General features: G+C 41.9%; 1 protein-coding gene across 1 annotated transcript in view; it reads left to right on the forward strand.

Annotated features, from left to right (window-relative positions):
- LOC311058033 (attractin-like protein 1) overlaps nt 1–24,905 on the forward strand; it is a 337,913-nt gene that overhangs the window by 149,741 nt on the left and 163,267 nt on the right. The window contains exon 21 of the mRNA XM_084075308.1: nt 18,470–18,563. Within this exon, the coding sequence (XP_083931434.1) occupies nt 18,470–18,563 (94 nt within the window). The remainder of the gene's footprint in view (nt 1–18,469; nt 18,564–24,905) is intronic.

A 24,905-nucleotide genomic window follows, 5' to 3' on the forward strand; every position in this document is an offset into this window, starting at 1 on the left:
TATTGGGCTCACAACTTCGATACGATTTCGATACGATTTCGATACGATTTCGATACGATACGCACTTTTTTATTTTGAAAATATATGGGGGAGAAAAAAAGAAAATGCAAACAAATAATTCTGTTTTTGCATTATTCAGACATGCAAACTTGTAGCTTTTCAGCTACAATAGCCGTTTTGAATCCAAATAGGGCAATAGTGTGACACCTGACCCGGAAAAAAAACATATTGTCACCCTTTTCACCTCGGGGCTGTTTGCATGCCTGATTATTATGATTGTAAAAAAAAAAAAGAGAGATTTTTTTTTCTTCTTTTTTTTCAAAACAATATTTCTTTTTCCAAAACGATACATATCGTCACGAAAACGTATCGCGATATATCGCGGGACGATATATCGCCACACCCCTACTTATAAATCATCGCTGTCAGGCGGAAACCTCGTTCACTATGTCCAAAACCGTTACCTTTCAGGAAATGGAACGAAAGGTTTCTGAAATAGTGATAATAGCCGAGCGACAAGCTCACAATGCATCGTGATGTGATGCGTTGTGAGCTAGATCTGCATTTTCCGTCAGCATTAACTGACGAAAAAACATACAACATTGAAATATGGAGAGATTTCTGCCTGACATCGACAAAATGCTATGGGAATGCAAACAGAAAAGACAATAAAACTATACGAAACCCCCCCCCCCCTGTAATGTTAATGTATTGAGAAGCACTGATGACCCCACTCAGTTTCGCCACCAGTCTACTGCTGCATCCATCTACTGTAACAGTGTATCGTTTACTGTTTGAGCACCACCCCTCAACTACTCCCTAGTGTACAAGGGCCGAGTTTCACAAGTGAAACTAATGTGGATGTTTTATAGTTACAGTGCTTGAAATAAAATGTTCAATTATGCGCTTAGATGCTTGACATACTGTAGGGTGGATTCATACACTTCGGGATACTATTTGTGAGCTAAACCACATAAAACTCTGAACGTTGTGAGCTTTTAATAGGTCTAAAAGCTCACAATGCATTGCAATGTGACGCAATGCTATTTACTATTTTTGGTGTAGAGGGGAAAAGTATAGACTCGTTGTGGACTCAGTGATGTATATAGGTTTCAAGGATTAACTAAAGGTGCTATTCTTACCTCAGATGGCATTTTTGTCTCTCTCCTCCTAGGGATTAATTGAACTATGCTGAAGTTGGTTGTCTATATCTCCTAATCTGTGTCCTTTAGCCTTTCTTATGTTGGCCCCCCCTTCCTCTATTATCTAACAACTTTGTTAATACAAATAAAAAAATAGAATAATAATAATAATAAAACTGTTCACATGACATCACATCGGCAATTATACTGTTTTCTGAACTACTCTCTTACTGGTCATCTCTTTGAGCTGCATCAGAGTCCATGAGTCTTTTATATTTATTTTGGTGGCTCCTTTTTCTCTCATCTCCATGTGATATTATTTCCCTGTCCTCCGCTTCACCTCTTTTCACTTGATAACAGCTCTGTTAAAATCTCAGGGAGTGCCAATCTCTGAGATTAAATGAGCGTCAGATTGGTGGTGGGGTTTGTGTTACTCAGTGAATTTCAGATTTTTTTCCCCATGGAATTTTTAAACCTTAGTCTGGACACATCTTTGTTATGGTAATGTGTCTTAATGATGGCAGTCTTAATGGGTTTTAGTGAATACACCACTACTGTATGTTCATGTACATGTAGTCTCTACACATAGTACAGCACATGGAACCTGGACCATACAAGTTACTAATAATAATAATAATAATAATAATACATCAGACTTATGTAGCGCTTTTCTAGTACCCAAAGTTGCTTTACAAAACAGCTTAAAAACAATTTTATTAGGAGAAAAGAAAACAAAAGGAAACATTAGAAAGGCTAAAACAAAGGCTAAGACTTAGAGGATGAAAGTGAGGTTTGGTTAGGTTTAGGCAGGGAAGTTAGGGAAGTTAGGGAAGTTACTGGCAACCATGACTTACTTCAGCATTGCAAACTCTGACCAAGCTTCCTCCGCACTTACTGTACGTTAGATGAGTGTTAGCAAGTTGCTCTGCATCACAGAGAGAGAAAAAATGACTGCTGCAATGACACATATTTTCTGGGGGTCCAAAACGGTGAACCGTAACAGAATATCCATTGTGTCAGCAGGGAATCTTCTATCAAGGATGCTTAAGTACATACCTTCACTTCATGTCATCAAAGGCAGTTTTTTGAGTGTGCAAGTTGAAAAGCTGCTCCTTTAAACTTGCAGAATTCCATTTCTGCAGGGCCAGGGTGGACTATTATTTCTCTCAGGGCCTCTTTGTTACCTTGAAACATTGGTTTGGCAGATATTTTCTTTGAAATGCTTTGAGAGAAGGACCACATGTACATCCTTCATCATACTGTACGACCATTAACTATCAATAAACCTTTTGTTCTGTCAGAGTCCTGAGTATCGGAGGCAGCCATGTGCTCCAGGACATCTCGGGGCTCTCAGTGATCTACACACCACTGACACAGCATTGTGAATTGACAGCCACCTCACTGTCTGTGGCTGGGTGAACTTCAGTTGGGGCTCATCCAACTTCTTTTCCTGCAATTCATGCAGCTTGAGTTACTGGGAATTGACCTCAAATCCTACTGAAAAGTTGTATCCTGTTGCACGGATCTGGCTGCGTCACTAGCAGCAAGAGCATGACAATGTGTGGTGTATTACACCCCTACCAACTTTGAGTTGAATTCTCTCTTTCTAAGTTTTCTTTTACAACTCCTTGCTTGGCGGCATTCTGTCATAACAGCAGCACCATCACTGCAAACTTCTCCATATAAATTCCTCTCTGTCAGCAATTGTTTCTTCCATCTACAATTTCAGAGTTCCTGAACTATTTTGTTTTAATCTTGTTGTCATCTATGTACCTCACATAAGAAATGAGTCGTGTGCTGTTACTTACAGTATGCCTGTGGACTCATCCAGTATCATGGAAAACACAAAACGTTTTAGGACAGCTATGTCAGCATCCTCCGCAAGTGTACTTGCCATAGCTTGGTGCATTTCTAAAAGACCTTTCTCATTAAGATGACTTCCATAACTTGCTGTGTTGTGTGTTAAGGACACTCCATCCATCAGAATTTAACATGACTAGATTTTGAACGAGAGCGGGCTGTGCTACCGTGGGCAGTGATGTGTTTGTGTAGAGCTGGCTGGAGCAGCCTCTATTCTACATTCAACAGTTTTATCTGGTGGTGTAAACAATAAATCAAAAGGACATTTACTGCAGTATTAGTATATAAAATGTAATATGAAATCTGGAAATCAAATTTGGAGACTGACAAATATTCAAATATTCATATGCATCCCTACTATACGTTGTGGGTTAATACTTAATAGGCTTACATATTTAATAGGTTAATTAAATCAGCGACCCCCCCCTTGATCCCCCGACATGATGACATAAAAGTGGTCCTTGGAGCAAGGGTTGGGGATCCCTGTTCTAAAAAATATTAGAAAGGAAATTAGCTTGTACTTTTCAGTAATTTATTAACCAGGTACCTTTTTACTTGTGCTTTGCTTAGAGCCCCTAAATTTGCCCCTGTATGTATGCTGTATGCATTTCGATCTGTTATTTTCACTATATTTATTTTGAAGATTTCAACATTTTTGTGTCCTTTTAATGGAAACGATTTTAACGAAATTAATTGCGATTAGCTTAAATAATACAGACCTAATCACTAGCCTGTGAAGAGATAATGTTAGTCATACCTAAACGCCTAAACGGGTGATTTGTTGACCTGACACAATAGAATCTGATTTCGTTTTGGGTATTATTTTGATGTAGGGGCATATATATATATATATATATATATATATATATATCTCTGCTGTCCAGCGCGAAACTGCTAACTCCAAAACGCTCATTGTTCAGGAAACGAAAAAACAAAATATACGTTTTTCAGGAAATGAAGAAAACCTTATATTTTTAAAACAAAGCAATACTGCCTCATCAAAGTTGGTATAGTGACTATATATTGTCAGATACTTGCATGTGTCATTATATTATCAACACTTTACCCAAATCGCGGGTAAATCAACACTTTACCCAGCGCAAGTGGAGTTAGTAGTTTCAGACGAGCAGAAATCAAGCTGAAGTGGAGTTAGGTGTCCAAACAACAATAGCTCCACTCACTGCTGAGGGAGAGGTTTCAAAAGGGTACAAATTCTCAAAAGCTAACAATGGATCTCCAAGCTCACAATGCATCACAACAACGTGTGAATTAATGCCCTGATGCTTCATGACACTTATTATATAGGCCTACAATAATAAACAGGACTTTAAGTAGTACAATAACTTCTGCAAAGAGGTAGTAGGACTAGCGCGACAGAAATGCTATGAACGCCTTTCTTCTTGTCACATTGCTCTCCTCATTAAACACTTCATAGATTTTAGAAATATAATTACTTGTTTTCATAACATTAGCGTCAGTGCTAAGTTTGATAAACAGGTACACTGCATAGTTTTAACAGACTACGGGGAGTTTGTTTACGTGTTCATCCTCGTTCACTGCGCAATGCACTCTACTCATGCTGTTAAAAGGCAGCGCTGTAGAGGAGAGGGGGGAGTTGTTTGTTTTTGACGGACAGTTTGAGGATCCAATGGAGTTGGGAGTTTTCGTCAGAGGCGCTTTTTAATACTTTTCATTGGTTCAAATGTTTTTTACACAGACCTAAAGGATGTTCAATAGCGTTGATTTATGAAAAATGAATAAAAAGATGAAAATGGAGTTAGCTGGTTCGTCCTGGACACCGACGATATAGTGCATTTATTTTCAAGCTCTTTGGGAGCTCTGACCAAATAGTCGCTGTAAGTGCAACGCTGTGTAGTGAGTGCTTAATCATGCATATAAAAACCCTACAAAACAAGGAATTGGAACATACATTCGACAAGAAAACATTTTTATTTCTTGCATCCCAATTAACATCCCCCCAGCTAAATGGATTGAACAGTGAAAATGCTCTTCCAAGTGAATGAGCGCTTGGAAACGCTGACTCTTGGCTTCATATTGGATAAAAGTTTCCTAGTAAATGAAAAGAGGCAGGTTTCTCATCACCGTCAATTTACTGTGGTCTCAGAGAGAATAGGAAAGGCCAATGTGCTTTCCTCCAAATGGGCCTTCAAGACAACAACCTCTACTTTGTGTTATTACTTCTGTTGCACGGTATCATTCAGTAGAATGGCATTCTACCACAGAGAGCGCCGTGACCAAACGCTTTATTGCTTTTATAAATGTTGCATGATCTACTTTACTAGTGCCCTCTCACTGTATCTCTCTTGCTCTTATTCTCTCGCACCGTTCCTTCATTTCCGCTCTGTATCTCTCTCCTCAGAATGTCTGCTATTCTTTGCCCTGAATAGTGATCGCAGGGAATGAGTGTGTGTGTGTGTGTGTGTGTGTGTGTGTGTGTGTGTGTGTGTGTGTGTGTGTGTGTGTGTGTGTGTGTGTGTGTGTGTGTGTGTGTGTGTGTGTGTGTGTGTGTGTGTGTGTGTGTGTGTGTGCGCGCGCGCGCGCACGAGTGCACGTGCGGGAACGCACGCTTAGTGTAGGGGCTTGCTACAGAGGTGTTCACATCAGACTGTGTGTGTGGGTGGCTGGGGCGGAGGTGCATGTGTATGTATGAGCGTTTGGATGTATTTGGTTTTGAATTCACATGCAATACATTTTATCATTTTGTTCTCAATGTGTGTGAGTATTTGTGTCTGGCAAAATAGAATGCTATATATGCTATATGTGGAAGGAACACGTTATTCCAACCAGTTCCTTTCCCCTCCATCAGGCGCCCGGGCTGACCAGGGGGAGGCAGTAGAGAGACCAGGATTACTGCATGTTTTTTTTGTGAGGGTACCTACCCTAGGGGACACGGGGAGAACATATAAACTACACACATTGTTTTCTCCTTGCACTCCCTGTCAAAAATGATGGAGCTTACACAAAATGACATTTCACCCACTTCTTAACACCTGTAAACCTGTGATGTGACAATAAAGTTGATTCTGAAGCTATTATTGTTGTTGTTGAAGCTTGGAGGAAAGGTGTTAATTGTGTCAGGGTGTGGAGAGGGAACTCAGTGACTCCATGACATATTTGCGTTTATACGGCTGGCTTGCTGCCGTATAAACGCATTTGCCAATTAGCCCTTTGGTTTCTGCAGATCTTCCACAAATGGCTGTTACTCCTCAAACCAAGGAGCAAAGACAAAGTCAGCCAAAGTAGTGGTGATGAGATGACGATGAAGAGAATGATGATCATGAGCTATTAACTCATTGACTGCCAGAGTTAAAACATCGTCTATTGTTCCCTTGCCAATGGAAACGAGCGATTTTACTGAACCTTTGAAAAACCATGGAATATTTTCTGTGATCCCTGTCCTCACGGAGATTGCCTCATTACACGCAGGGGGATCTCGGGAGAAAAAAAATGTGTCCGGTCGCGATCCTCCATCCCAGATCTGTGGCCAGCTGAATATGGCTCGTTTTTACCGTAAAGCAAGTGGAACGGAGATATAGGCATTTCCCCATAGGAAATAAATAGGAAGTAACAAGCTTTCATTTGATGTGACATTCTGTTTCTTCGTCTGAGTTCCTGTGACCTACGGACTCTGCTGAGAAGATGTAGGGTCCTGCTTGAGTTGGGAGGAAAGGTGTTAATTGTCAGGGTTTTGACAAGGCAAAAGGTTGATGCGTGGGGACATGGTGCTGATTGTGAGAGAATTATGCAAGTTATCTATAGGCACGACAGTTGGCGTGCTAATATTAGGACGTGTTAATGCTACTGTGTACTCACTTAGAGGCTCGGCTGTTTTCAGAAATGAGCTTGGCACAGACATGCGCAGAGCTAGCCTGGCGTAGCTAGACTATATGATGTGCTGGGAGTCTGATGATTAGCGAGGTGAGCCACTGAGGCCAGTAGCTAGACTATATCATTGCGTGGATATGAGTCTGGTGCTTCCATGAGGACGTTTTTTTTTCCCAAGGGGCGGGATCAAAACAATGGCCCTCGGCGCAATTGGTTAGACCTACAACCAACTACCAATTACAGTCTCCCATATTCGAATACTGGGCCCTGATTGGTTACACACGTCTTCTGGAACAGGAAATGGATTCTCTATATGGAGCGGTGCCAGACCCAAATCGCAGAGTGCAATTTTTTTTTGCACTCGCAGATTCGTCTGGTCCCAGGCTAGCGCAGAGCAAGTTGTCAGGGAACTCAGTGCAGCTGTTGGCGGACAACCATTGGACCGCCTCAGCTCCACGTTCACATCCACTCATCCAATCACACACTCAGTTCTCTATTTAGCAGCTTTTGCTGCTGCTTATGCTGATGCTGCTGCTCTCACTACTGCTGTCTTGCTAAAAAAAATGCTGCTCACCCTCCACCACCCCAGCTACCACCTGTCGTTTTGGATCTGCTGTTTATGTACGGGGGATTCGGAGTCCCTATGGTTGGGAGATGCGCTTTATCAGATCATTGCCAAACCATAATAAATATATTGCTCATTTTATATTCAATAAAAATATCTTATCCTTCATCAGTTATCCATTCATGAGTTGTCCTGACAGAACTTTAGTTTGATTACATTGCTCCGAATCATTTACAGTATGTAATTCGTCCATGGTTTTGCTTTCATTTCACATGTCTTTCATTCAACCCGGAAGAACCCCCCGACGGCAGGTGCCAGCCCTGCTCCCGATTCGGCTACAATGGGAAAACAATCAAAACATGGCACAGGCTGACTAAATAAGCGATTTAAACGGCTGTGTCAAATTTTACTTCCCGGCGAAATTGCAAACATCTGTAGGTGTCTCGGACTACCTTTACTTTCTGGATACGATGTTGTGAAAAGGTGATCTTCAATGTATTTGGACGGACTCTCCCTCTCCCGGGACCCTATACAGCGGGACCTCATCTCGGAGCTATCTTGGAGAGTGAGGTTCCAAACGGGGCTAATTTCTAGCAGACCAAAACTTGTAAACAAGGAGTTGCAACGAGTTTGCTGTGTGGCCTCAGGTTGTCATAACCATTGTGCAATATTTTTTGCATGTGTAGGTTTATTTTAGGGGCCATCTAATTTTCGGTAAACACTTGGCCCTTTTCCCCAAAGGCCTCAGCTTTTTTTCCCTGTTCGCTACCTGCTTTCCTACTCACTCTGCTGGTTTAAAGTTGCTTTTAATGATTGGCTTCTGATGGGACAACTTCAACTCCAAATAAACTAATCTACACACATGCACTTATGCAAATACTAGCACAGATGTACATGTACTGTGAATACGTGCACACAGGTATGCGCACACACACACACACACACACACACACACACACACACACACACACACACACACACACACACACACACACACACACACACACACACACACAACCTATGTTTAGAATCTTCACACAGGTGTTTAGTCAACGCATTCTCACTCCCAAGGCGTCAAACGTTTGACTGGAAGGGGGGGCAAATACAGCACATGTTGACTAGGGAGGATATGAGTTACGATTCTGTCCCTATCGGGACATTAACTCGAACGACACTGAGTCGGCTCAAGCGGACAAACAGACAGACAGATAGCGTTAAAGAGGCAGAAAGAGAGAGAAAAAACAGGAAGCAGTAGCTTGCAAGCAATTGGAAAAGTGCTTCTCCTATTCAGTTGTGTGTGAGGAAATTACACATGTTAACTATGATTACATTCAATTAATACAGGGGGGGGGGGCACATCAGTGTAGTAAATAATTTAATTGTTAAATCATTTAAATATTAAATTGCTACATTTGCTATTGCTAAATTGCTACAGAGTACTTACATATATACTGTACAGTATATATGTACATATTTTCGACAACAGTGTCTGCAACGTAATCTTAGGCCTTTGACCACACACTTCTGATCAGTTTATCCTCGTCCAAGTGGCCGTTTGTGCCAAATATCATGAAATTCCCTTGAGGCCTTCTCAAGGTATTAGATTCACAATGTTGGGACGTACAGTTCATACAGACAGATGGACGGATGGACGGAAAAGATCAAAAAAAAAAAAAGCCTTTGACCATGGCTGTCTGCCGGCGGAGGCATAACAATAAACCAACAGACCTACACTAGGCAGAGGAATACCGTAATTAAACATTAACACACGAGAGGGGGTGCTTTATCTGTGTTATTGGCATGACTGTGCCGCGGCATAGGCACATCATGTGCCAATAACAACTCTAACCACTTTGTCACAACCTTGACAGTTTCATTGCTTTTATTAAATGGTTACCAAATATGGCAACATGAATATCATAGATATTATAACAATTTCAATACAAGGATAATGTCTATGAGCAAGCAGTCCCTGACTGCTTGCACAAACAAGATGAAACCTCTGCATATTGTTAACACACCTTTAAGCTAGTTATTGTAAATGTGAAATGAATCAATATTGAGCAACTGCATGGATTTTTATTAGTATGATCAGAAACAGTTTTTGTTAAACTGTATAGGTGAGATACTTTCCAGACTCATTGTTCTTTTAGCATTCTTCTTCTAGTGATATATAACTATACAAAGGCAGACTTCATAGTCATTGTATAATATACCATGGTATACGGTTATTGTGCCAAACCTATCAAGCAATCAGATTGTGTGGTTTTAACAATGACTTAGTACCTGACATATTTGTGCTGCAAATTAAAGTGTTACAATTTAGGCATTTAGTAGACACTCTTATCCAGAGCGACTTACAATAAGCAAGGTAAACACATACAAGTGCATGTGTTCGTATTATATGAATAATAAGTATCACAATGTAATTGCCACTTTAGTTTACACCTCCCCTTCCCTTCTCTCTATATCTGCCATTACCTTATTTCTCCTCTATCACCCGTTAAAAACGAATTGAACAAGTTGAAATTCCATCCATAACTACTTATTTTTCATTTGCACTTGAGAGAGATTCTATTGAAATAATTTTGTTTGAGAAATGGCAGCTACTGCAGCAGAGAGGGAGCGTTTTAGTTGTAGCGTGGGTGGTTATGGGTCCGCTGGTTTTGAAGTCAAACTGTACTGTAATGAAGTGGCAGGGGAAAGTGGAAAGTTTGGTGGAACGCCACATGGGTCCGTGATTTCACCATTAAGATACTTTTCAGCGCCGTGCCCCCGATGAGAACCACAGAGCTGAATTTAGGGAGGAAATATCAACTAGGAAAGGAACTAGGAAAATATTCTTAAATCACCCCTTTGTCCTCTCTTGCTCTCTCTGACATATCTGCACACAGATATACACATAAACACTAATGCATATATACACAAACTTACAGACAATGGGCACTGGCGCAAATCCACAAGCACACATAACGTGCATACACACCACACGTGCACACATGCAAATCCATGTCCACTCCCACATACAGTACACACATGTTCACGTCTTATCTCGCCTGCGAGTGCTCCGCCCTCACACGCAGTGGAACACAGGCAAAACAACAGGGTCCCATTGTGTGTGTGGACAGTGTAATATGTGTGTGTGTGTGTGTGTGTGTGTGTGTGTGTGTGTGTAGGCAGGAGGCAGCGGGCTGAGAAATTGTGCATTCTCTTCGGGGGGCTTGCACAAGTCACCGCAAATATGATTTATATCAAACCAGCCCTCCTCCTCTATAAGAGAACAGCCTTTTTTTATTGCGGCTTATTTCTGTGTTGTCAGCAAATGCTCTGGGTGATGGGCTTTCCCGTTCGTCCACTCCATTCCTTCAGTCCCCCTCCATCTCTCCCATTCTGTCTCTTTTTTCATCTCTCTAGCCCCTCCGGTTGCTCTCTCTCTCTCACTGGCTCTCTCTCTCAAACTCAATTGTTCAGTTATTCCTGACACTTCAGTCCAATAGTGTCTGCAGACGGCGTGAAGAGGCTGAGTGTTTCTTTTCAAGTAAAAAAAAGCGGCACATTTAGAGACTTGATAGACTAAAAGGAATGAATGGATCCATTGTGCAGCGAGAGAGACAGAAAGTGGCAGGATGCTAAAGGAAGCTGATCAACTCAGACCGACCGTGTGCTCCACTCAGATGCCTGATTAGACCTAAATGAAAACCTGTCCTGTTTTCAGTGCTCTGTCTGGTACACAGCACCTGTACTGCTGGCATCCAACGATCCACTATATATACGCGTCAACTCTGTAAAGACAGTGCAATATTCTATGCAAGATTGTCTAGAGTACATTTGTTAATTGTGCCACAATGAGAGCAAATAAAAAATATTTCCTTGATTCTGTGTAAATGCCACCATATCTCCCCACTAGAACACTTTGACAGATCTTGACGTATAATCAAGTTATTGTTTTTGTCTTAACCTTGACTGACTTTGACCTGCTCTCAACTTCAAAACGTGACTGTGCAATGGTGAAAGTTAGGCACTTTTCAATTGATTTGATGATGTAGGAGCCCAACACAGCTCACAGGCTACGTTTTACAGTTTTGATCGACATGGTTTGCACATAATCTAAAAGGGAGAGAAGGGGAGGGAGAAACGGGGAGAAAGACGAGAGAGACGGGGAGGTGAAATATCCTGTGTTTCCCACGGGAGCAGACATCGCACTTTACATAACAAAAGAGTATCAAGGAAACTCGTACCCACTTTACAAAGGACAGAATAAATGCATGTCATTGTTTGCTCATATGGGATAACATAAAAAGGAAAGACCTGTAAATTGTCACATACAGTATACTTCCCCACTGTATTAAACTTTCATTACACATATCAAAAAGGAACATTCACTCCAAAGTTGAGAGCGACACAGTGTAGAGGAGACAGACAGTAGACATGGTAGGAAAGTTGTGAGGGAGACAGATGATAAGAAAGCTATGAGGGAGACAGTATATGAGAGACAGACAATAAGAAAGCTGTGAGGCTTCAGAGACAGGGGCCTTTTACCACTAAGCTGTCTGTTGACATAAATTAGTTTACTTTTGGAAAGTAATGTAGTCGAGTTCATGTGAGTGTTGCGGAGATGGCTGTCAAAACTGTTGTTGAAGCACTCAGCGTGTGTGTGTGTGTGTGTGTGTGTGTGTGTGTGTGTGTGTGTGTGTGTGTGTGTGTGTGTGTGTGTGTGTGTGTGTGTGTGTGTGTGTGTGTGTGTGTGTGTGTGTGTGTGTGTGTGTGTGTGTGTGTGTGTGTACACTTTGCTGGTTTACAGTGTTTTTTATGTTTACAGGCAGAGAGGAAAGAAAAATAAAAGATTGTCATTAGACAGCCTTACTGGGACATGAAAAATAGCATTGCACCATATATTGATGAGCTTATTATTGAACAATAATTGCTTAAAAAAACAACAACAACAACAGGTGTTGATGAAAAACTCTTGGGGGAAAATCCCAAATGATAAATATTTTCTACATTAAAGTACTTTTATCTTCATCTCCGTCACAAATGGATTTAATAGTTTTTTGTTGTTTTTAATTGAAATTCCATTATGCACTTTGGAAACAGCATAGTGCTTAATAAACAAACAGGACAGGTACTAATAAAAGAGTGTTTTTTTTTTGTTTTTTTTTTACATCTGCATCTGCTGGAGGGCTTGCTATTTTAGTCCAGCCTCTCCAATTACATTGAGAGCAAACATGACAACATTTAAACAGAATTATTGATTGTCCTACTTATTGCTCTTATGAAAACTCTGTATCGTCTAAATGCGTCTGCACAAAAGGACCTGATTGCATCTGTGTGCTCCAGAACTTTGTTAACCACAAAGTTAAAACTGTATTTGGACCGCTTTTTCCCATCTACACCAAATCTCTTTTCCAAAAATAGTCGCGTTGTGAGCTTGTAGATCTTCTCTTTTTGGCCCCCAGAATTCCCCCAGAACTGTCATTCTTCCTTGGAACGCCTTTTCAACCATTTTCAACCTGGCATCCCTATTTTGGGCACGTCATTATAGGTAAAAAAACAATATTTATTCAAATACAGCAGATGTAATGTGTTGTGAGCTTATAGATCTATCTGCTGTTTTTGCTACTTTTGCACAACACTGTTACAGTATATGACAAGTATAAAATTATGAATTCATTTTTGTAAAAAGCGTAAAAAAGATACAGAGTTACAAGTATTCTGCCTATAAGCAATGAACCGACAATAATGTGAAGTTTACTGAGGGTGGAGGAGAAGAAAGCAGCATCTGCAGCCAGAGCCTTGGCTTTACCTTGACCTGAGAACTACACTGCTTTATTTACAGGTCACTCATAAAGAATGACCATCAGCATAATAAAGTCAGATGCATTACACTTCTGCGCGCACGCACGCACGCACGCACGCACGCACGCACGCACACACACACACACACACACACACACACACACACACACACACACACACACACACACACACACACACACACACACACACACACACACACACACACACACACACACACACACACACACACACACACACACACACACACACACACACACACACACGCGCACACACACACACCACACACACACACTTGTATTTACTATACTTGTGATAGGCGCTTTCTGCTGACATTCACTGAGGACATTTAGTGCACGCACGCACGCACGCACACACATTTGTATTACTGTGACTGTGAGATGCCAGTACATTTTATCCGTCCACAATGACCTTTGGGCTCCGCAAAAGCTTCCCAGAGTTTGATAACACATTCTTTTTCATTGCATCTACTTTGATGACATTTTTAATCAACACCCAGGATTGTTGCTTTAGAAAAGCTTAGTTATGGCTTACGACAAGCATGTCAGTGGATATGAGCCATATCATGTTGTCAACTCACATCAAAATAATCAATGTCTAATATGATTTTTTTCTCTTCTGGTCCCATGGCTCACTGCCTGTGTTACATTTTGATACTTGGCTTGCTGTGCAGAGAGAGAGAGAGAGAGACAGAGAGAGAGAGCTCTGGATGTTTTGAGGCCCTTCCTTGGCATTTTCGATCGCTCCTCCCGCGGTCTGACAACTCAAATTGAATGTGTGCACGGTAAAGATCAATTCTGACTGAGACATTGCTGATTCAGGCACAAAGAGAGCATCAGCCTGCTGTGTGGGGCGTTCTTTATCACTGTCCACATTCATCTCAAGTCAAGTTTCTGGACACACACGTCCACACCTCTTTGCTATACTTGTGTAAGTACCTTTAGGCAATGCCTATTTTAGCATTGGTGCTGTAGAGCAGTGATTCTCAACCTTTTTCATTGTAAAGACACCCAGTTTGATGAGCTTTAGGCAACAGAACCCCATTTGATCCTGATTCTGATTCTGATTCTGAAAATCCTCTGTACTGTACAAATGATTCCGTTTGTACACTCTCAGAGTTAATTTAGTTCCTAACTATCAATAATTTAGCTGGAGACTCCCTTTAACCCCCTCAATGCCCCCTGGGGGTCCCTGGACCCCACGTTGGGAATCAGTGTTTTCGGTAGAGGATGCTACAGTAGCGTGGGTGGGCTTGTGCTGTGACTTGTAAGAGAGCAGAACTAGAATAGAATAGAACTTTATTGTCACATCACATGAATTACAAGTAAAACAGTGGGTGAAAAACATTGTAGTGCAGCTTAAAACAACAACAGCAGTTGAGAGTGCAAAAAAGTGCAAAAAACTTTAAGATAGTTTAATTTTAAAATTAAACTAGAGGAGGCAGTACTTGTTCAGCAGGTGCACTGGGGTCCACTTTTATTATTTGAAGAGTTTATAAGAATCAGAATACATTGTATTTTTCACATCACAGTTTTACAAGCGTAAAATTGTGGGTGAAATTATTGTTTTGTTTTGTGCGTACTCCATCGTCATGTAGCATTCCTGAGAAGAGAGTGGGTAGAGGGAGAGCAAAGTGAAAGTCAGAAAACAGGTGCAATAGAACAAATAAAGATATACATATAGTACAGTACAGTATATACAGATGGCCTATGTGAAAGCAGATATATACATGATACTTAGAACTTTAGCATCATATGCAGGTGCGAAAAAGGCATATTTAAATCACTTTAAATTGAATTAACACTGAGGATTTTACAGTGTGCCTCCACTGCCCTCAACCTGAAACATCCTAACTTTCCAGGGAATATTTTATGCTTGTCATTCACTTCTCAAGAGAAATATCAATGCTTTTGAATTACATTTGTTACTTTGATGAAAAAGTAATTTTGGGGCCTCGTTAGAAATCAATAAAAATGTGATGACAGGAGGTTTCTTCTTTTGTCTTTGCGTTTTATGTGAGATCCTGTCATACTTTATGCATGTATTGACTGGTTGATTGATTTTTTTATTGGTCCGTGGCACCATAAAGATCAATAACAACAAAAGTAGTAAATCATCTATATTACATTTATATTTTATGTAATATCTGTAAATTGTTGGGTTTTCACCTACTGCAGAATGGTACATGCACTGTTTGTCACCTTACGTATTGTGAGGGAGCTATTCATTCTCACACATACTGTAAGGTGAAAAGCTGCCTACTTACAGTAGTACACATGACTATTCACCTTCAAAACTGGTGTTTCAGTTGGGCCATAACTAGTCAACCTGGGAAGGGGGGATGTCTATGTTTTCGTTTGTTTTTTTGTTTTAACCAGCCCTTAACCCTAACCTGTTGCAGCCATTTAGGACATTTTATAGTGCACTGCTTATACTTTTAATAACGTTTGTACATTGATTCGTACTAATCAATGTACAAACGTTATTAAAAGGAACACGATGAGCTCATGGAATCTTCGAATGTTTTGGAATGATGCTGCCTTAATTTCACCAGCTTATTGTCATTTTTCCTATGATTAGATAAGTAACTGACAAAAACTGTGGAGAGTCTTTGCCATAATTGATTGTGGTCATCACAATGTGCTGATGCTCTGTTGAAGTATATCAATCTACTTTGATATACCTCATTACCTTCAGTGAATACATATTTCACATGACATTTCACATTTGAATTGTATTTTGATCAATATCTGGAATGCGTGCCATGTCCAGTTATTTATACACAAATACTGCTACTCTATGAGACGTTGTCTTCTTCTTTCCTCTATCATCATCAGATGTCCAGCTCAATGTCGTGGAGCCACGCCCTCGTCTCAGGGCGTGGCAGTCTCAGGTCCCACATCAAAGAGGCCTGCCTCCGGTGGTGTTTTATTAGGGGACAGGTGGTGATTATGGCAGACTAGCATACTGTGCTGTTTGCCAGGCCCCACTTCTTCATATGTGTTTTGAAGCGGCCAACCCCAGTACACAGTCGGTTCAGCCAGGTCCGTTGCCGACGTGGCAGATCTTCTCCTTTGTAGCCGTCTCCCGGGTCCCAGATGTAGTGGTGACAACGTGTGGGCCCAGCTGACTCCCACTCCTGCTTCCAGGATGCCTCCATCAATGCCTTTATGGACAGGTCATCAGGGATAGAACTGAGCATCTCTTGTGCCGCCTTGTTGTATGGAGTGGGGGGACTTGAGTCTGTTTGGAGGCAACGCTGTCTTAATGCAGGATACTGTATGCCGGTCATGTTTCTGTGATTTTCTTGCGAGGGTAGACGAGGGTAGACGTCTATGAGACGTGTCAGAACGTACCCTTGAAAAAGGTTGCGACAATGTGCCCGAACCATGTCCCCAAACTGACTTTGATTTTATTTACAATTTGCAATCACCTTGCCACTCAACTATTGAGAATATCAGCTCACCATTGTGATTGATTTATTTGTGTTTTTGTCAAATTGAACTTAACTTAAGATCAGTGAAGTATGTAGATGAGATGACCATGACTATGTTTTGAGAAGATTGGCCCAGCGGTTTCTGACGAGATGTTGAAAATAGTATTTTTAGAAAATGTTGCAACATTAAAAAAATATGTTTAACAGAAGACCAGTGGAGCAAAGATCCAGATCACTTCAGAGATTAAAATGATAAAATAATTGTAACTCTAGGCCAAGCTGTGTACGAGATAATTGGGACAATAAACTTGATGAGTGTCAATGAGGGTCACTTTATGTGCCTGAGCAGTGGGGCGAATTTGCAGCCCTACTGCCAGTTTGAGTGTTTCTACTGTCTGTGGGTCTTATGGTTTTTGCTGCACGAACACTTTTAGCAGAGAACAAAAATAATGAGAACAAAAACAATAAGGTTCCTGCAGCATTCACAGCTTGGACCCCTAATTATGTCAAGTGTACATTGAATCACAGTATTACTTTAAAATAACTAAAATGAGAACTGTGATCTCATATTGCTCCACAAGCCTCAGTTGAACAGAATGACTTGCACTTTCACACTGCAACAGTAACCGTCAGTCAGTAAAACCCAGCTCAAGTTGTCTTCATATCTTTGTACCAAGTCTGTTCAGGCAGTGGTGTAAAGTACATGTACTCAAGCACTGTACTTAAGTACAATTTTGAGGTATTTTTACTTTACTGGAGTACTTCCAATTTTCAATACTTTTACTTCTACTCCACTACATATCATATCCAAATATTGTACTTTTACTCCTATACAATTATTTATTAACCACTTACCGGTATATACATTAACCACTTCAGCACTTTATATACTTCGTCTATTTGAAAATAGACGATCTTCAAGATCACAGCGTCTCACGATGCAACGCGTTGTGAGCGTGTAGATCTGCTATTTTCAAAAGATTTCTATACATTTTGAAAACTTGTGAAATGGGACTGCATAACGAGTACTTTTACTTTTGGTACTTTTAGGTATATTTTGATGCCAACACTTGTGTACTTTTTCTCAAGAACATTTTTAATGCCAGACTTTTACTTGTAACAGAGTATTTCTAACTTGTGATATGAATACTTTTACTTAAGTAAAACATTTGAGTACTTCTTCAAACACTGGTTGCAGGTTTTGATTTGTAAATAAAACAGAGCGGGGGGAGCATTTTCTTAACCACATAAGCCCTAAATACTTTAGGCCGGATGAAGCTTAGTGGGTAGGGCAGCCGTCTGGTAATCAGAAGGTCACCTGTTCACCCCCGGTGTATTTGTTGAAATGACTCTGAGCATGACCCCTAACCCTGAAAAGCCCCAAAACTGACTTATAATAATTAGGTATCTTTTTGGGGAATTTATTATAGAGCTTTACAAGCCCTATGTGTTGTGAGCTCCAAAAGCTCACGATGCCTTGTGAGCTTGTAGAGCTGCTATTTTCGCTTTAAATTAAACTGTGATATTATCCAACTAAATATAAGACTACATTTTGCGAAAGGAAATGCATGTATTTAATGCAATCTCTGACCAGAACCAGGGATAAAAACCTATCCCCGCTGGTGATACAAATGCATGACCAGATGGGGGGACTTCAAAAGCAGAGGCATGCCCCCCCCCCCCCATCCCCCATCACCCCCAGCAAATCCAACCCTGTTCTGTTCTGTATGTGTGGATCATGTCCCCCTCTTATCTCTCTGTGTGTTTTCTCTCTCCTCTCTGCAGCCTGCAGGTGTAACAGCCACGCCAACGTCTGTCACGTCAGCACGGGCAAGTGTTTCTGCACCACCAAGGGCATCAAAGGAGACCAGTGTCAGCTGTGAGTGAAAAATATCAACCATATCGGCATATGGACTGGTTCCACCAGAAAACACACACACACACACACACACACACACACACACACACACACACACACACACACACACACACACACACATACTCACACGCAGACCTGAATGGGGATTGTGTTTGTGCATGTGTAATGTGGAACAGGGCTGGCAAGGTTTCCCTGGGGATTATTTATGCGTTTGAGTGAAGAGTGAGGATTATGTGTGTGCGCGGAGTGTAGGGTTAGATTTGGGTACACAATGCAGGGGGCTATATTTGTGTGTGTGTGTGTGTGTGTGTGTGGGGGTGGGTGGGTGGGGGGGTGGGTTTGTGTGATTGGAGCGTAGGGTTAAAATTGTGTGACAGTAGTATAAGTGTGTTTGTGTGTGTGTGTGTGTTTGTACCTGTGTGAGTGCGCACGTGTGTGTGTGTGTGCCCCTGCCTCTGCCAGGCTTGCAGCACTGTAATATTCTAAATGGCTTGGCAGAGACCGACTGAAAAATGCTGCATCCATAAATCTAGTGGCTACACAGCACACACAGGGAAAACACACCCTGTGTGTACAGTATGTGTGCGTGTGTAAGTACTTTTTTTGTGTGTGTTGTCTGTGTGTAACTGTTCTGTGTGTGTGTGTGTGTGTGTGTGTGTGTGTGTGTGTGTGTGTGTGTGTGTGTGTGTGTGTGTGTGTGTGTGTATAGATGTGTTGAGTTAGCACGAGATTGAGGCCAAAAGCGTCAGATTTGGCATCACAGCTACAATTACTACTTAAGTACCAGTTGTACTAGTACTGCTGCTACTTTGAATCAGGCAACACATGATGCAAGGTCAAACCGGTGTGCCCTGGCGGTGCCATTGTGTTTCTGTGAAGACAGCACTGAGCCCTAGCCGAGCACTGATGCTACCTTGGGTGGCGCTTATACTACCCAGAATGTCTGGCTCGCAGGGGGTGCCACCCAAAGTTCATACACAGTCAAATCCTCAGCATTTACCCATTAAGACCTGAGGCCGATTCTACAAATTACTTCTAAATAAGTAGTTCTCAAACTTTTTCATGCCAAGGACTCCCAAAATGATATGTATTTGGCCGTGGACCCTTATCTGAAAATGTTTAGTGCCAGGAACCCCCGTGCCAAGGACCGTTTCCACAGCTAGGCCTGCACCTGTTCACTCTGCTGAACCGGTGCTGAGCCCTGCTGCACACATCTGAACATTTCCACCCATATACTTACTTTGTATATCTGGCTACATGCTGCGCTTTTAACCTGATCTCTTTGCGGCCACTAATTGGCCATGTCAATCTCACATGCACTCATTTACATTGGCACTCACTCACTTCCTTCATATACATGAAGTGTAGAATGTAGATACATTCCCAATCCCAAACAGCTTTTGCATATTTTATATCTGTTATGTTGCAGAAGAGACTGTGGAACACTGTCACACACTTTATGTATGTTTTACATTTATTGTCTCCGCCAGGCCGAAAGGCATGGCGAGAGAGTATGTTTTACCCCCTGTCCGTCCGTCCGTCCGTCCGTCCGTCCGTCCGTCCGTCCGTCCGTCATTCGATCTGTCTGTGTACAGCTAATCTCCGGCACCGTTGGCTTGCTCGCAGCGAAACTGTGCACACACACTCCCTGGATACCAGAGCAGAACCTCTGCCCCAAATTTTTCACAGGGGCCTGTTATAGCGCCACCAGGAGGCCGATTGGTGCAAAACACATTTCTTGACAGTTCTCCTACAGATTTTGTCCAAACAGCACGCAAATCGGTACACTGTATCTCTATAGTCATTAAACGAAACCGGTGTTTCAGATTTTTCATATTCCATCCTGATTGGCTAAAAATGGCTTCCAAAGTTTACAGGACTGCTCCGTTTTGAACAAAATGCCTCAAATCATGAACACAGCATGCAATTTCCGTGAAATTTTGCAAGCACATTCCCACTACGTCAAGGAAGAAATGCTAATTGAAATTTTTAAAATCAGCCTCATGGTGGCGCTATAACAGGCCAATTTGTGTTTTTGCCTATAACTGTACCGATCTGTGTAAAACTTTGTATGCACACTCTCTAGAGGCCAAGGAAAAACCTTTGCCCTGCATTTTGCACATCTGCCTTTTATAGCGCCACCAGGAGGCCGACTTATGTAAAACACATTTTTTGATTGTAAGCCTTCAGATTTTATCCAAATTTCACGCAAATCGGTACACATGATCTCTATAGTCATGTGATCAAGAAGGATCTGTTAGATGTTTCATAGTCCATCCTGATTGACTAAAATGTACATCTAAAGTTTGCAGGAGTGGCCCGTTTTGAACAAAATGCCGCAAATCATGAACGCAGGGTCCGATTGCAGTGAAACTTTGCTCGCACATTCGCACTACGTTGAGGAACAAATGCCACCATTTTAACATTGCCCTATTATAGCGCCACCTTGAAGCCAATTTTTGCAACAGTTGTCTTTTTTATATTACTCCTACAAATTGTGTCCAAACATCATGCAAACCGGTACCCATTATCTCTATAGTCCAGTGGTCAAGATGGTTCCGTTCGATTTTTCATATTACATCCTGATTGCCGAATTCTGAACATTGCTGGCTCACAATAACCTACCTGACCTGGCGGAGACCTGTGCTCCGAGGAGCACTTTTTCTAGTTTTGTATCATTTTACTTTCACTTTTCAAGGTTTGACATTAACGGTTGGAAGAAAAAGACAAAAAAAACTATGGGCAAGTACACTCGTTTTTGACTTGCCCGGTCCTCCAAGTACCATTTGAGGCCAATGTTGTTGTTATTTTTCCTTTATTAATTTCTCCAATCAGTTTCTGGCTGTCACTGTCTTCCTTGGCTGACCCTCTCTGCTTGAGCAGGGCTCCAGACTGCGACCAAAAGTTGTGAATTTGACTCCATCGCATTTTTGCGAGTGCATGATGATCATTAGGCTGTTTTGGTGCACAGGTACCCCATTAGCCATTGTGGCTTAATTTACACGGGAAAAGAATCTTCCTCACTGGCTCAGTCGATCTCTCTCTCCCTACCTGCACTTTGTACGTAAGCGGCACTGCTGATGAAACGCTTGTAACAATCCTGTTCTTCAAAGCCAGCATCAGCAGTTCTCAGACTGGATGCACATTAATTAGTTCTAGAGGTGCTTGGCTCTAATATGGGACGCATGCAACTACCACAATAAGGTAGTGCTGTATTATGTGCCAGGCTTTAAGTCTCTGATGTTGGACCATCCTACTCTCAGTCTAGAGGTGCAACTGGCTAGAAAGCCGCCACGAAATCTATATTATTACAGTAACTCCTAAACAAGCGGAATGTTAAGGGTAAAGGAGGCATTGTACTTTATACTCCACTAAAGTTTCACTTTCATTTGTTTATGACTTGGCTTTTAAAATAAACTAAAGGTTTTAATCTGAAACCTAGCTGATCGACAACTAGGTAACCACAAGGCAGTTGAAAACATTACATGAGATCAAACATACAAGGCAATTGAATACAAGTAAAAACTAGAAAATGTGCTCCTCGGAGCACAGGTCTCCACCAGCGGACCCGTGCTATTTTAACCAAAGGAAATCACTTACCCTATCTTTAACCATAGTTTTCTAGAAATGTTCTAATTCTTACCAAAGATAGAACATGTTACTATATCATAACAATTATATTATTATAGCAATAAGTAATGAGATACAGAGGTGGTAAGCAACCACAATCAAATCAACCATCGAACAGTCATTATTACTACACCAAGCTTCAGGCAGTTTGCGTCAGGGACGTGCTGGGCCTCTAATTCAGCCTGGGAATCTCAGATAGAGAGGCCCGTAACTTGTGCACGGCCAACAGCCACGCACCGGATTTTTTACTTAATTTCAGCCGTTTTTTTAAACGGCCGGCCTGGTCGGCCTGGAATGGAGAGGCCTTTCTGGAATTGTCCCACATTTCCCAGTGGCCAGCACGTCCCTGGTTTGCGTACTGGGAGTTAGTTGCATTGTGTGATCTCAGCTGTGATCTCAGTTTGTACTGGAAAGTACTGTTCCTGATTGATCCTGTCTAAGATATTTATATTACATCAGAATATGTAATATAGACCTGCCAGTCACTGGCAGGTCTTGACCAATGTTAGGTGTTCTCAGACACACACGCACGGTCGGGTAATTTGTACTGGAAAGTACTGTTCCTGATTGATCCTGTCTTACCTATTTATATAACATATTGTGATGTCACATGCAGCTTGACCAATGTTGGGTGTTCTCAGACGGACACATAGAGACGGACGGAGAGGAAAAGATACTCTCCATTAATCCTGTCAATATTACATATTGTCACGTGTCACTTGACCAATGTTAGCTTGGCTGATGGATAGGTGTTAAAGGTGATTAAAGATAGGGTAAGTGATTTCCTTTGGTTAAAATAGCACAGGTCCGCTGGCGGAGACCTGTGCTCCGAGGTCGTGCATGTGATGTCACATGCAGCTTGACCAATGTTGGGTGTTCTCAGATGGACACATAGAGACGGACGGAGAGGAAGAGATACTCTCCATTAATCCTGTCAATATTACATATTTTCACGTGTCACTTGACCAATGTTAGCTTGGCTGATGGATAGGTGTGGGGAAACTGGGAAACTGCTTTTCAGTCTTCGTGAGATGTGTTACTAGACACCTTTACAAACACATTGGTGAGGATTTTTGGTAAGGAATTTATTCCAAGATTGGAACTTTTTCTGCTAATATCCCCTGACTAAATGTTAGCTTGGCTGATGGCACTGATGTCACTTCGAAACATGTAAACAATGTTTCGAAGTGACACACCTATTTATAGGTATGTATTTCGTCATGCGTCTCGCTAGCCAATCAAAGCACACCCTTTCAACATATTGTCACGTGTCACGTGAAGCTTGACCAATGTTAGCTTGGCTAAGGGGGGGACACACAGCGGGACGGGAACGAAAACATACTCTCCACCATGCCTTCGGCCTGGCGGAGACAATTAAAAACAGGCTTTTTTATTGTATAGTACTAGAGGGTCGGGGCGCTGCGCGCCCCTCCCCCCTAGCCGCTGCGCGGTGCTTTGTGTTTGTTGGTCTCTATAATATATAAAGCCATAATAGGAGATGTTCCCAATGGAGCTATGCCCAAATATGGAGTGTGTTGTCTGACCTCACTTGGGTCTCGTTGGGCGGTTATATAAAGCCATAATAGGAGATGTTCCCAATGGAGCTATGCCCAAATATGGAGTGTGTTGTCTGACCTCACTTGGGTCTCGTTGGGCGGTGGTCGGCGATGACGCTAAGGAACAACATGGCCGACTGTAATGTTGTGAGTTTGTGTTGGCCGCAATTAATTATGCTGCGAGGGGGCAGATGTGTGCTGAGCAGTATGAAGTGGCCTACAGACTGCGCGTAGTAATTCTGCACGTTGTGGCGTGTCTTGTTAGTGACATTAATATGTTGTTTTTGTGTTTAGTCCCACACAGTGGCAGGTTTTTTTGGGGGGTTTTGGGTTTAGAAATGTATATATAGATATGCCCATTTATGGCATGCCCATATATGGGCATATCGGTCAGATCCGTGCTTCTGGACGACCGCCAATCCCACCCATTTCACGCCGGGAACCGCACTCCCTCGGCTCCTCGGCGAAACACACACGAGTTTGAAGTAGATCTGTCAGCTTGTCAGAGCGTGACACCATCAGTGACTCCAGCTAGATTTATATAACTGTATGCATGCCAGAATAGTCTCCATATAGGGCCATGTTTATGACTTCCATCCAGCCACAAAGCAAGTTTAATATAGGAAGAGATTTGGTGTTAAGGGAAAAAAAGGAGCAGACCAAGTTTAGAGCCCTGGGGGATCCCGGTCAATATAGCATTGGTTAAAATCAGTAGAGACTGAGGACTAAAGACTAGTTGAACAAACCGATTAGAGACTGACGATTGAGTCTACTAGTACAATTACTACTTAGATTACCACTGCTGCTACTACCTCTCCTGCTGCACTAATATGACATGACCTAACTGCTGCTACTACTGCTACCAGGGGCTCAATTTCTTGAATCATGACGCAACTCTCACGCGCACACAGACACACGCACACGCGCAAACAACCTTTGACAAAATCTGCCATTGATTGCAAAACGTGAAGCCAGGGTGTGTAGTTGTTGAGTGTGTCAGTCAGCTGGTGTGTGTATGTCTGATACTACACACAGCACAGCACACTCCTGTTAGCGTATCATTTGTCTCAGGCAGGTTTTGAGCGTAATGTTCCTTTTCAGCACGTGCACATATTTCATTATTCTGGTGAAGGCACAGCAGAGACACAACACACGC

This window comes from Gymnoscopelus microlampas (genome assembly GCF_963454915.1).
Source record: "Gymnoscopelus microlampas genome assembly, chromosome: 13".
NCBI classification, from domain to species: Eukaryota; Metazoa; Chordata; class Actinopteri; order Myctophiformes; family Myctophidae; genus Gymnoscopelus; species Gymnoscopelus microlampas.